General features: G+C 44.7%; 1 protein-coding gene across 1 annotated transcript in view; it reads right to left on the bottom strand.

Moving 5' to 3' along the window:
* The window catches only part of nmbr (neuromedin B receptor), a 46,395-nt gene that overhangs the window by 14,776 nt on the left and 17,204 nt on the right, over positions 1-14,415 (bottom strand). The window contains exons 2-3 of the mRNA XM_040125121.1: positions 7,998-8,139; positions 5,153-5,368 (exon numbers count right to left, since the gene is read on the bottom strand). Of these exons, the coding sequence (XP_039981055.1) occupies positions 5,153-5,368; positions 7,998-8,139 (358 nt within the window). The remainder of the gene's footprint in view (positions 1-5,152; positions 5,369-7,997; positions 8,140-14,415) is intronic.

Here is a 14,415-nt window from a genome sequence, read left to right as displayed (position 1 = left end):
TCATCACACACACACACACACACACTGACGATATTTAGGCCTACCTTGCTAAGACAAATGTTTACACATTATTTCGGCAGCACTGGGTTGTTTACTGAATGTGTTCTGATTGTATCAACCATCTGTTTCTGTGATTTGTTACCAAGAACAATGGTCTTAGATCATTTGTACTGAAACATAAGCGACATATTATCCTCAAGCGAGTCTGAGAGGAGGTGTAGTGTTTATTTTTGTAGTATTTTTTAATACTTTGTTGAATCAGACAATGAGAATCTCTGTGCAGTGCTGCAACTATCGATTATTTTCGTAATCAACTAATTTGCAGATGATTTTCTTGAATAATCGATTAATCGTTTAGTCCATAAAATGTCGGAAAGCGTCCGAGGGTCCGAGGCGACAGCTTCAAATGTCTTGTGTTTTCCTGCCAACAGTCTAAAACCCAAAGATATTCAGTTTACAGAAATATACAACTATTTAAATATTTTTTTAAATGACTTAAATGATCAGCGACGTATTAAAGTAGTTGCAGATTATTTTTCTGACGACTGACGAATCGATCAATCGACTAATCGTTAACACGTTAATACTGTGTAGCAACAACTTTTACAAATCAAAACGTATTAAATGTGTAGCAGCAGTTTGAGCCTACGATTCATCAGATGTAAAATCCAGTGCAACAGGTTTTGTAATATCCAAAATGTTTGACGTGAGCTTATTAGTAAGATTAATAAAGTATGAACATCTCTAACTGCAACTTTACGCAACAAATTCAGTGTTTGTCCATTTATTGAGTGTTTGTTTTGCCATTTTCTTCCACATTCAACGTTATTTTTATCCTCTTGTTTTGAATGAGTATCCTTTCCCCAAAAACTCCTCCAAACTTACCAACAAAGTACAGTTTGTCAGCATCAACAACAAACCTAAAAGAGCGTTTTCTGATCAATGGTGTGGCCTGAAATGTACCTTTCCAGCTCTGTTGTGTGTGTGTGTGTGTGTGTGTGTGTGTGTGTGTGTGTGTGTGTGTGTGTGTGTGTGTGTGTGGATGCACCTCTTAAAGTGTGCGTCCTCTAAAGTATTCCTTATCTCTGGGAACACAATGAATTAGCTCTGCGCTCAGATAAGAGAGTAGCCGTGTGTGGTATTGATGTGAGCCTCTGGAGTTAATGTAGCAATTGGCTTCCAACCTCTATAGATGTGACGATACGGGCGGCGTGTGAAGAGGCTTCTCCCATTTTATAAAAACGCCGATAGCATCGCTCCCCCACGAGGAGGCGCAGATGGGTTTAGCTGTGATGAGGCGAATAAGACGAAACGCACGAGGAGGCGCGACGGACCGGGACACAGAGGGAGGAAGACGTGGACGCAGACGCAGGACGGAGGGCGGAGAAATTTAGTATTTTGTTGGCAAAACCGCGGTGGATTTCTATAAAATTTCCTCGTAATTATTTAGAAAACTGCCTGGAAATCACTATGTAATTTGTGACTAATCATAGAGAGGATCCAGACAATAGATGCTGCAGGTGTTGTAGTAGTTTTTTCGAAGAACTGTTTGACTTAAACCCAAGAAAATAATGATTCATCAATCATTTATTTATTCTTCATCTTTATTTAATTATACACTAACCTGTGGACGAATTGCACATTTTTGCATGTTCAGCTGACCTGCTGTGCCCCGACTAAAAAAGCCTGTCGCTTAAACTAGCTTAGTAGCCAGTTGAATCGCCAGTGTTACCTATGGCTAGTGCCATTCTGTACGGTCCTTTCTGGGAGATGATTAGGAATCTAAAGACCCATAAAATAAAGCATTACCAAAACCATTTCTTTATGGAGCTGGCTTTGTGCACAGGGGCACGGTCATATTAAAGCAGGGAAGGATCTTCCCTAAGCTGTCGCCGCAGAAGCTGGATGACAACTGTCGTCTAACGTTTCCCATTATGTTGCGGCACAGAGGTTTCCACCTTAAAGACCCGGAACAAAAGTGCACATAAGTATGCGAACAGTGCTGTCCGCATACTTTTGGCTCTAGATGATCGCATCGATAAATTAATCAACGCCCGGCAGCACAACTGAGTGAAAAGGTCAGACAGTTGAAAATTGTAGCCCTAATTTTACACATCTGACTAAAACAATGTCTTCGAAATGGTCATGACGGACCCACGGGAATATTCCGGGGATCTCAGCAATAAGCCGATCCCCATAGTCCACCGCTGGCTGCGCCTGGGGAACAGACAAATGTGAAGCTGTCATCTACAGCTACAGTGTAATACAAACAAGGCCGTGCTTCACACGCCGCCCGGCCATTAGAGTGTGTTTTTCACATTTCAGTGAGCGCCTCCGATGGTCCTCCTCCTCTCTCGGAGTTGATTCACCGCTAGTCAGTGACTCTCCATTAACCCCTCAGTTTGTCGAGGTCAGCTGCACTGCAAAGTGTCCCCTCAGAGCGACAGAGGCTGCAGCTGGGCTCCGCTTTTTATGTCACTGAAATGACTTCTCCTTCAGTGTTTATGCATTTTCCGTGCGACAACCTTGGGTTAACGAGCTCCAGGCAGAGTGTGGAGAAAGGGAGAGCTAGGACCACAATGATCCCACCGCTGGCGGAGTTACAGGTACTCACTTACTTTATGTTTAGCTCCTCCAGTGGTGCCGTAACTGCCAGGATTGCTATCGAGTCTCAAACCATTTGAAACAAGTCAGAGTCAGGTCCCAAGTCAAGTCTCGTGTCCTTTAGGTAAATCAAGTCTCAGTCAGGTCTCACGTAATTTCAAACAACTCAGAGCCAACTGTCAAATCATTTGAAAAAGGTTAAAGCCAAACCTCAAGTCCCTCAGGGCAAGTCCAAGTCAATTTTCAATTTCAAGTCAAGTTTAAAGTCATTTGAAAGAAGACAGTCAAGTCTCCAGTTTTTTAAAAACAAGTCCAAGTCAAGTCTGGAGTCTGAATCAAACCTCAAGGCCTTTAATCCAAGTCAAACTTTCACAACAAAGAAACGTCTCAAGTCATTTGTATTTGAGATTTCAAGTCCACTCGGTTCATTTGAAATAAGTCTGAGTCATGTCTCAAGTCAACTACAGCAAGTCCAAGTCAAGTATCAAACTCATTTCAGTCAAACAAATCCAATTTAACTGAAACAAGTCCAAGTATTCAGTTAGTTGAAACAGGTCCAAGTCACGGGTCAGTTGAAACAAAAAAACTTGAGTTGACAATGATTTCAAGATTTTTTTAATATGTTAAAGTCGAGTCTTTTGTTATTCGAAACTAAGTTCCAGTCAGGTCCCGATTCTTTTGAAGGAAGCTGGGTCAGGTCTCAAGTCATTTAAAAAAAAGTCCAAGTCTCAAATCACTTGAAACGAGTCAAGTCTCAAGTCCTTTGGGTTAAGTCCAGGTCAGGTCTCAGGTCTTCGTAAGACAAACGAGAGTCAAGATGCAGCTGTATCGAAGCTGTGTTTGTTCTGTCTGAATTCCGTTTTGTTTCTAAGCCTCACGCCCAGTTCAAGCTTCTTCAGGTCTAAAGCTGCGGCCGGTACCTCTACTGCCTCCTTCCTTGTTAATCTTAATAGGTTCTGATGACCCCGTGACTGCTGCTGCCTCTGAACGTGCAGGTACTGCCGATGTCAGCAAATCAACACTTCCTGCACAGACGCATCAGAATAAAAGCTCCAGCAGGGAGGCTTTTAAAGCTAAATCGACAGGAAGTGCCAAGTTTCATTGACGGCAGCTTAACAGGGATTAAAAAGAAAACTGGAAACACCTGAAAACAATGAGGAGGTAATACACTGGACTTCTGTTAAAAGGAGAAGCTCGGAGCAGCAGACTGGTGAGTATGACATGAGTCTCTTGTTGTACTGATCGTATTAGCGCTGTGAAATTGTACGTTATACTGCATTTACCGTCAGCAATGATGATTATCACGATCCACGGAGGTAAATCAGTAATTCCCAGCTGTGCTACAATCATTCAGCTCCCCCGTCCCTCTGACCTCTCCCTCATCTGTGAAGATCAAGCTGGTGTAAGGTGATTACTCATTCCGGCTGACACAGTCCTCCACTAAACCTCCATCGTGGCTGAAATATTAACTGGGGGGGTGTTGTTTGACTCTATTATTTACTCTTTATTCATTTGTAAGGGCTAAACACTCCCTGCTGGCGTACAAGGGTCAATTCATTCAAACGCTCCATCGCGCTGGAAGACGGTGAATTTGAAATTGTGATTTTTGAATTTGAGCAAATCCTTTCTGATCCAATGAAACTTTTCATGTTTACATACTGCCAGCTTTATCGTGTACATATAGGTCTCATTGTTGAAGAAAACAATTCTGTGGATTCATACGTATTTGGAGACTTCGATGTTATATTCATTATGATTTTGACCATATAAAACCATTTTTACACTAATTATGTCCAGCAGCCTTTCAGTAACAGGCATTCGCTGCACTTCCTGCAGTGCTCATTTCTCCTGGCCTTTCCTGCGCAGGAGTCAAATGGCACAAAACCATGCAGGCAAGCGCTCGTGCAGGTATTAGCGTGTCAGACAACTTTTGCCGACTGTCCTGTTCCTCATTTGACCAGTGTGAACATGAATCTTCTCAGCCTGCGGTTGGCTTGGCTGCTCTGAAAACACAACGTGCGTTGCCTGTCTGTCCACGCTTGAAGGGGGTTTCCTCCTCTTAGACTCCTCCTGAGGTTTCTTTCTTTTTTTAAAGGGCGTTTTCCTCAGCTGAATCCAGGGTTCGAGGATAGAGGGTTTTGATTACAGTTTTGTGAAACCTTTTGTGAATCTGGGTTATTTAGAGAACGTGTATTGAGTTGACTTGACTGATACATCCGTTGTTCTTCTATGGTATTTCTGTCAGATTAGCTGCTGAAACAACACCTGTTGGTCGCACAGGGACATAAACCCCGTGAAAACCAGTTTATATCAATCTGCTGCTTTAAAAAAAAAAAAAATCTGTATTTTTCAGTGAAAACAGGTAAAAACCTAAAACGTTCTGCTCATACATTCTTACACATATGTGTCTACCATGTACCAAGTGAAATGAACGGTCTTGTAACAAAGACAGAGCTGGACTTTGTCAGATTGTTCATCCATCCATCCATCTGTCCATCCATCCATCCATCCATCCATCCATTCACCCACCCACCCATCCATCAGTCACCTGTCTCTTGGTGTGTTCGCTGACCTCCCCCGGCATGTCGTGGGCGCTCTTGATGAGTGTGCGGGCGATGTGGTAATAATACACAGAGATGATAGCAAGAGGGATCAGGAAGTAAACCAAGAAGATCATCACTGAGTGGATCTTTGGATGCATCTGATTGGACATCGGGTACGGTACACAGTTCACAAAGGTGATGTTAGAGTTCTCCCTGTGACCCTGAGAGGGGAGGACAGGGGAGGACAGGGGAGGAGGAAAGGGTACGAGAAGAGATGATAGGCAAAGAGAAGGTAGAAGAGGGAAAGAAAGGAGAGGGCATGATGAAAAGAAAAGGGGTGGGAGAGGGGCAGAAGCCACGATAGAAGAGAAATTTAGAGGAAATGAAGGAGAAAAAGAGGAGAAAAACAAAGATGGGGAAGAAAAGGCAAGAGAGGAAAAGGTCCAGGGAAAGGAAGGAAAGAGGGAAGAAGATTGGATTGAGCAGAGAGAAGGGAAGAGGGCACCAGGAAAAGGGAGGAGGAAACGAGAAGAGGAAAAGGATGCGAGGAAGCAAGAGAGGTGAGAAAACAAGAGGAAGGGGGGGGGGGGGGATGAAAAGAAATTGAAGGAAATAACAAAAAGGAAAAGAAAAGATGAAGATAGGAGGAGGAAGAGGAGAGACGAGGGAAAAAAGACAAAACGAGAAAAGCGTAAGAGAAGGGAAAGAAAGGTGTAGAATGAAGGTATTGAGAGGAAAGTCATCACAACACATCACTAAAGATCATAAAACCGATCACATGAAAACCGAGGCACCTGTCATCCATGAATGTGACTATAAAAGCCTTTATATCTGTCAGGGGGGATGTTTGTCTGGATGGAAACTCTGCCAGCGATGAGCCTCCATCGATAAAAGATGAGCAGCCCGCCGTGAGTCTGAATGTACAGAAGGTCCCAAACTCTCCGCCAACAGAGGCTGTCAGGGTCAGATTTTCCAGCCACCGCGTCACAGGTCATGTGTCATGATGACCGGCATATTAAGAGGTTTGGTTTTAATGATCCGGCAGAACCTTCAGCAGATAATCTGGAGTGTTTCAACATTTCTTAAATCTGTTAGAGACTCATTTTAATCCCCTGCACGTACACATTCAAAGCACTGTGAGGTGTGGCCATTCTCATTTTCAGGGATTTATGTATTTGTCAGTTTTCCTGTTGCATCATGTCCCAGTATGGATATCGTAAAGACTTCATGACATAAAGAACTGGAAGATTTCAAATGCGCTCAGACTGGCGGCTGCTGCATCAGAGACCAGGCGCTGCCAACCTGACGTCCCAGCAATTAAGTTCATATTGGACGATTCAGCGCCTCGCAATTCACATCCAATGCCAGTAGTCCGTGCCCATGCAGGAAATAACGTGTCCTTGAGTCAGACGAGGTGCAGCGGAAAATAAGGCTGTGATGGGCGGATATGTAGAGAGTCTGACTTTCATGCAGCAGGCTGGAGTGCATGTCCTGTCACAGACCTGCGATTAATGTTTGGCCTTATATTAACCATGGTTCTGATCTTTCCCCGAAACCTTACAGTTGCTGTAATCAAGGTTTTTTTACACTATGAATGGTAGTTTGGGTTTTCCAGCCCACAACTTTACTGTATGTGTCAGCCTCAGCACAGCGTTCTGTCAGACATCTGTATAGTGTGTGAAAACATCGATCTTATGAGTTAAGTCATGTCACACTGTGTGATGTGGCTGCGTCAAACCGAACAATATACACTCACTGAGCACTTTATTAGGAACACCTCACTGATATTGCTCTGAAAACTGCCTCAGGTCTTCGTGGCCTGGATCCATAAGATGACGGAAACTTTACTCTGATATTCTACATGTTGACACGACTGCATCACATCGTTTCTGTTTTACTGAATGATTCAGGTCTGGTGGCTGGGGAGGCCGTTGAAGTCCACTGAACTCATCGACATGTTCATGAAACCTGTTTGAGACGACTTTTGCTTTGTGACATGGAGCATTATCCTGCAGGAAGTAGCCATTAGAAGATGGTAAACTGTTGCCGTAAAGGGAAGCACATGGTCAGCAACAACACGGGTTGTGGCACTGAAACCATGATTTACTGGTATTAAGGCGCCCAAAGTGGAGCCAAGGAAAACCTTCCCCACACCATTACACCACCACCACCAGCCTGGACTGTTGACACGAGGCAGTTTGGGTCCATGGATTCACGTTGTTGACGCCATATTCTGACCCTAATATCTGCTCCCTCAGCAGAAATCCAGATTCATCAGACCAAGCTACATTTTTTCGGTCTTCATCTGTTCAGTTTTGGTGCAGCCTGTGTCCACTGCAGCCTCAGATTTCTGTTCTTGGCTGACAGGACTGGAACCTGAACTAGTCTTCTGTTGTTGTAGCTCATCCACCTCAAGGTTGGACGTGTTGTTCACCCTGTGATGCTTTTCTGCTCAGCACACCTGTAAAGAGTAGTTATCTGAGTTACCGTAGCCTTACTGTCAGCTCCAACCAGTCCGGCCGTTCTCCTCCGACCTCTCTCATCAATGAGGTGTTTGGTCGTTTTTCACACCATCCTGAGTAAAAACTCTGGAAATCCCAGGAGATCGGCAGTTTCGGAAACACTCAAACCCGCCACCGGCTGCCACCAACAATCCTGCCACAGTCAAAGTGACTGAGGTCACACTCCTCCCCCGTCCTGATGTTTGATGTGGACATTAACTGAAGCTCCTGACCTGGATCTGCAGGGTTTTACCTCCAGACCAAACTTGCACGGTGTAAAAGGGCCTGTTGAACGCTGGTGAACAGAAGTGAAGTAGTATTTGTTGTATTTTCCGTTTCTACATTTTACCTGCATGGAGACGACTTGTGAGAAAATGGCCTCGGGGACGGCCAGCAGGACAGACAGAAGCCAGATAGAAACAGCTTTCAGACACGTCCAGAAGACAGCGCTAGATGTCTGGATGTCCATCGGGTTCACTATGGCCTTATACCTGTTGGAGACAGAGAGAGAAACATCAATTAAACCTCTAGTAACAACAAGTAACTTTACAATAAAAAACTCTTCGTGTAATCTGGTAACAACCACCAAACGGAGCTGAACTGTGAATTATGACGGAGAGTGAAACAGATCCATACTGGAAACCAGGGACCCAATTAATCCGGCAAAAATATGAATGGTTCACTTTTTAAAGATGCAGGAGCCACTCCCTTTGTGATGATGTAATATTGGGGAAAGGCCCTCAGCCCTACCCACTATTTTACCGTGTGTTTTAAAATGTTGGGAGCAACATTCAGCATGTGTGTTTTTGCATTTAATTTGCCATTTATATCCCTGTTTCATTTCATAATCTATTCTAATGTATTCTGTTCATCTATTGCAAGACCTCAGTGAAGTTGGGGGGAAAAAAAAAATTCATTTGTCCTTGCATTTTGTCCCTGTGACCCAGTCCAACATTTACATGTATCAGTGTAGCCGAGATGGGACTGTGATGGGAAATCGCACGTTTCACATGCCTCAGTAGCAGTTTGGGACGCTATTTTATCCAAATTGCCAGGACAGGCAGTGAAGAGAAACCAGATCGACATCATTGAATACGATCCCGCTCAAAGTCAGTCAACGATAATATCTAAGTATTTCGAAGCATTAGTATAATGAAGCCTGAATGAAAATGTTTCTACCCTCTCTCCCTCCTCAGTCTCAGATTCGTCATCTCACATCGTCCCTCTCCAGCTTCAGGCTCTATCTTCTTCCCCTAGGCCTCGTTTTCTTTTTGAAACTTTTCGAAACTCTGCCAAGCAACAGATCCAGCTCCTCCCTGCACCGGTTGCCTCTTTTAATCTGAGTGTGCTAATACCAGCCACTCTCTCAACTCTCGGTCCATAGCGGTCCATTCATGCCTGTTCCCCGCCCACTGTTGCCGTAAACCTGCCCGTCGTCAGCTACCCACGTCCAGACCTGTAGCCTTACAGCCTCTGCCTCCGTCTGGTTCGTTTGCCCGTTTGAATTGTCTTGCATCTGCTCTAAAGGCCTGGTCCCACTAGAAAGCGGCAGCGAAGAAAATCCGCCCCATCTCTGTGAAGTATCCGGTTGTAGTGGCTTGGTGTCGTAGTGGCTGCTCGCACGGCGAGGGTGAACGGCTGCAGCAGGCAAGCTAACTGCTAACATGCTAGCCAGCCAGAAAAACACCAGTCACAAAGACAAAAAACTGTTCACATAGTTTACTTAAGAGGCAGGAGTCAGACGTACAAAACGTGTCTCGAATGTCTGAAAACAGTTTTATAAGAGAATGTAGCAACATAGCTAACGATGAGCTCCGATAGCCTCCTCTGTTTAGGCCTCGGGGTCTGTTCCGTCTCGAACTTTACAAAAGTTGAACTCGACACAAAAAGTTAGCACGGAGTTACTTTGTCCCAGCGAGCGAATGCCCTGATTCCGCCACCTCCATTAGCGTGAACTCATTTCCATGGTGCACTGCCGCTTTGTGCAGCAGCAACAATGAACTACTACCTGTGACCTTTCCCCTCCTACAGCTACGAGGAGAAAGACAAGCATCCTCTTTCAGTTTCATGTGATGCTGAGGGGCTGCAAACTAATTAATTTTCCTGTTACAAAATGTCCACATTCGGTTACTGCTCTGCAGCATACACGGATTCAATTAGCCTTTGAAAAGGCCGCCACTGCAGCCACTATACAAGAGTAAAAACCTTTATGAACAAACCCATCGCCACACTTGAGATTTTCTGGTTTGAAACCAAAAATATATCAACGAATAATTATATCATTTTGCTTTTGACAGCATTAGTGGTTCCAGGCCCTTTGTTAGTTAATGTGAAACTCCATCAGCCGTCCGACGGCTGTGGCTGCCGACCGGAGGACAAAGAGAGGAAACAACAGGACTCTGTCACTCTAATCATCGTTATTCTTTATGTGTTACCATCAAGCTGCATTTTAACTTCCTCATTAGGCAGAGCAGATTGGTGATTCAGCTGGACAGGGGCGCAGTATAGGACTCATTTATACCAGTGACTTACAGCCATCTGTTAATCTGATGGAGATGGATGAGCTATTAATGTTCTTTTAATATAAAAATCCCACAGATTAGATAGTTGGATTTAGCTTTGGAAAAACGAAAATCCCAATGAGGAGAAAGCTTGGAAGGTTACAGTCCTTAAGATGTGCACCATAAAACAAATTTCATTTTGGAAATTGTTTATGGTCTGCGTTTTTTCTACAATGGCCATTTTCATTCTGGATTGATCTCTGTATGTAGTAGCTTTTTATTCTTACTGGCCGTGTCGGCCTTCCCCACATGAGATTCAAGTTGTGCACCCACACGGAAGGGATTCCCCGGAAACAATGCAGTCATGTATTTCAGTGATACGACACTGTCCCTGTCCGCCACTCACACTCTACAGCACTGCTGTATCAGCGCTGTGTCAAAGGTTTAGGCGATGTTGTATGTTTTTCTTTTCAAGCAGACACAGGAAATGCAATGTACTTTTCTTTGAGTCCACTGCTAATTGATCATTAAAAAAGGATCATTTTTGTCGGCGGTTCACTTTTAATTTTTGCAAGGCAGAAATGGAGCGACAAGAAGCCCCAGTGAGCTATTAGATGGAGAGCTGCATGAGCTTTTACTGTGCCCGGCTTTTGTGTGGAACCTCATGTGTCATTTCCTTTTACTACTTCCTTTACTCTGAGGGATTTAACTCGTAGTTAAACGTTGACGTGAGCGAGAAAGTTGGAAATACTGAAGACATTTTAGCTCCTATCTGCAGTAACGGAGCAGGGGCAGCAAACACACCCCGTTGCTGCACACCGGCATTTGTGTATAAATATGAAATGGAGCCTCCGTCATCCCACTGATGCTTGTACTAGACTGTCAGGATGTTAAACTGTGTTTACTCTGACTGATTCCAGAGCAGGTTTCAGCACCTTGTCTCTCCACCAGGATATCGTGAACCTACGTTCTGTGAGCTTACACATCTGGACGGAAACAGTCTTCTGCCTCTTTTAAAACAAAACAAAACAAAACAAAAAAAAACCCTCAGTCTTTCTCTTCCTACTGAGTTTTATTCAGCGAAACAGAAACAGGGTCACAACGAGGTCGGATCACTCCAGTGTTTCATTCAGCCTCAGCAATCATTCATTCACGGACCTGAGAGTCGACTCACCTCAGACTCTGTCATTCTCTTCTCGCCGATAAATCTCACGTCACTGTGCTGTATCTCAGCTCGTGTTTTATTGATGGAATGATTTATTGATTATTTATGTCATGCAGGAGAGAGAAGCTTTAAGTTGTATCCTCAGGCTGTAAAGTTTTAGCACATAAAGTCCCGGTTGACTCAGTATTGCAGGATTTTTTTAAGGTGGTAGAACCGTAAATATGGGGAAAGTTTGGCTCAGATGTTGCCGGCAATTAGAAGCGTATAAGAGCATCAAGGGAAACGGCTGCAAAAGAAGCTGATCCACGCAGGAAGTCAATGTTGGCAATCTTTATGTTAGAGTATTTAAGTTTACTCATTAAAATAATAAATTAAGAATACTGCGCAGCCTTTGTAGACGTTCACTATATGGCCAAAAGTATGCGGACGCCCCATGACAGCCATACGTGATGGTGCCGCATGAGTGCGACACCATGGGCATTAATGTGCTGCTGTATCGGCCTCCGCTCCTCTAGTCTGAGTTCTTCCAGTAGGTGCCGAACCCGCTGCAGGGATTTACTCCCGTTCAGACACCAGAGAATCAGTGAGGTGATCGGGTCTGGCTCACAGTCGGTGGCTCCTGTTCATCCCAAAGGTGCTGCACGGGGGGTTCGGGGTTTTTGCTCAGCGCAGGCCAGTCAAGTTTTTCCACACCAAACTGGGAAAACCATGCGGCTTTGCGCACGGACGGGATTGTTATGTTGAAACAGGAGAGGGGCAAACACAAACTGTTGACACAAAGATGTGAGAACATTGTGGCCTAACATATCTGTGTCTGTCGTATGCTGTAGCGTTAAGAGTTCCCTTCGCTGGAACTAAGGGGCCAAAAGCTGGAAACAGAGACAGACAAAGCGACTTTTATTTCAACTGCTAAGAAGCCCCCTAAAAATAAAAGCTAGCAAACAGTGATGTAGCAGCGATCGACAGAATAGCCTTCTGGGACAGTCCCTGAGGATACATTTTTCACTGGAAAGCTCTTGACTGAAAAGCCGCATCGTGCACCTCTGTTCCAGGGTCGGCATCATCTATCTGAATCTGTCCAAATGTTCAGACTAAGGGCGCATGCCCTTGAAAATAAAGTAAATCATTGCTTCAGTTCTTCTATTTGCAAACCTCTCAGGGCTGGAGCAGGACCGAGTGTAAAACAGCAGGCTCTGCTCTGTGAACTTATCCAGATAACAACTAAGTGGTCTAACCTGCGGGAACAGGCCCTGTGAGTGATTTCACCTTGGATTTTCTCACAGCAGCGGTGTTGTGTGCATTGACCTGTATTTTTGGTGCGTCGGTGAAGGAATAGCTCCGAACTACCTTCAGAATGAGTATAGATGGGGATATTCCCATTCGCCTGGTTATGTGTGTGTGTGTGTGTGTGTGTGTGTGTGTGTGTTAATTTACCAGGAGCTTTGGACACTTCCTTGACTCTGGAGGCCAAGTGTCATACCGGCCCCGGTCAGCTTTCCGTTGTCAAGGTGTAAGTTTCCGTTGATTACATGTCATCGTATTTTATTAATGAACCGTACGAAGTTTCAGCAGTGGCGTTAGTAATCCACTGGCTCTGTTGTTTCCCCCTGCGTCCACAGTAGATTTTGATGCCGTCTAGAGTGAGACTGCTTGTTTATTAAAAGACCTGTCAGTCAGGCTGGAGTTAGAGCAGGCTCCACTCCCACAGTGGCGCACCGCGCTCCCCGAAGAAAACCTGCACAGAAGGAAACAACCCCTGCACACTGTCTCACTCACTGCTGCTCTGTCTATATAGAACATCGTCGGCACAAAGTCGCGCTTCCCTCCAACACACACTTTTTTTTTTTTTTAAATAAACTGCATTTGGCAGAAAAAAATTAGTTGAACAGAGTAAAGATGTAATTTCTATGAGACAAGGTTGTTTAATTGTGACTCATCCCCACTTGAGAAGAGAGAAGTGAAGAGTCAGTGACTAAGTGACACGATGTGTATGAAGTCACTGTGAATGAGCAGACACACACACACACACACACACACACAGAAAAAGCACATCTGATCTGCTTGTAGTCACTGCGCCAGTCCAACCTCTCCTGACTAGTTTCAAACAGAAGCATTAACTTTATAAATCGTTCTTGCTATTGAATAAATTACTTACACAATACTGTGTATATACATACTCCTGAAACTCAAAGTCTGAACCTTGAGTGTTTATCTCGTAGAAAGAGACTGAAGAGCGTCTCGCTCTCGCTCGGTGTGAGTCGCCCTGTGCTCCTGAAAACACACCTGCTGGATTCATACCTGCTTGAGTGTGTTCTACACCTTTTATTTATTCAAGGAGAGGTGACACCTACTGCTTCACATTCAGCGCAGATTCACATTCACATTCAGCTGCACACACACACACACACACACACACACCAGGAAGATGCTGAGGAAGAGTACAGTTTTACACTTCTCTGCTTTTGGTAAACAGAGCAGCTCCTCTGGCTCAGTGGATCTGGATGAATCCCAATGGGCTGCTGGTGTCTGGGGCCTGCACAATACTGAGTCGTGCTCAGGTTCGCTTGCCTTTTGCGGTTGTATCCGCATTCGAAAACACACTGGTTGGACTGAAACCAAGTCTGCAATAGGGGACTAAATGAGCGGCTTCCCCACAAAGCGGTACAGTCCTACCTTGTGCTGACCTGTAGGGAGACAGCAGGACTGTACTCAAGACGCGGAGCCAAGAGCGAAAGGAGACGGGTGAGAAAGTGTGTGTTAAAAGGTACTGGAGCAGGATGTGCGCAAAAATCACCGGTGTCGTCCAAGACTGAAGGCTTTCTATTCATTTTACCCTCTTTCCGGCTTCGCCATGACACTGATGAAATAAACTGATGAAATTAAATGACGTTAAAACGGCTATGGCAACATTAACCAGTAAACCTGATTAGGATTATAGCAAGTGATCGATTGGTAGAGGGGGACCGAGCTGGGGAGCATGGGGGGGCAGTCACTGTTGTGGCAGCTGTGATGAAATGAAGGTTTGGATGGATGGGGGTCAGGCTGGGTGAAGGAAGTGTGCGGTTGTATCATCCACGGACACGTTTGATAGCTTTGGTTTT

Source organism: Xiphias gladius, chromosome 4, assembly GCF_016859285.1.
Source record: "Xiphias gladius isolate SHS-SW01 ecotype Sanya breed wild chromosome 4, ASM1685928v1, whole genome shotgun sequence".
Taxonomy (NCBI): Eukaryota; Metazoa; Chordata; class Actinopteri; order Istiophoriformes; family Xiphiidae; genus Xiphias; species Xiphias gladius.
This window is presented reverse-complemented; position numbering and strand designations above follow the sequence as displayed.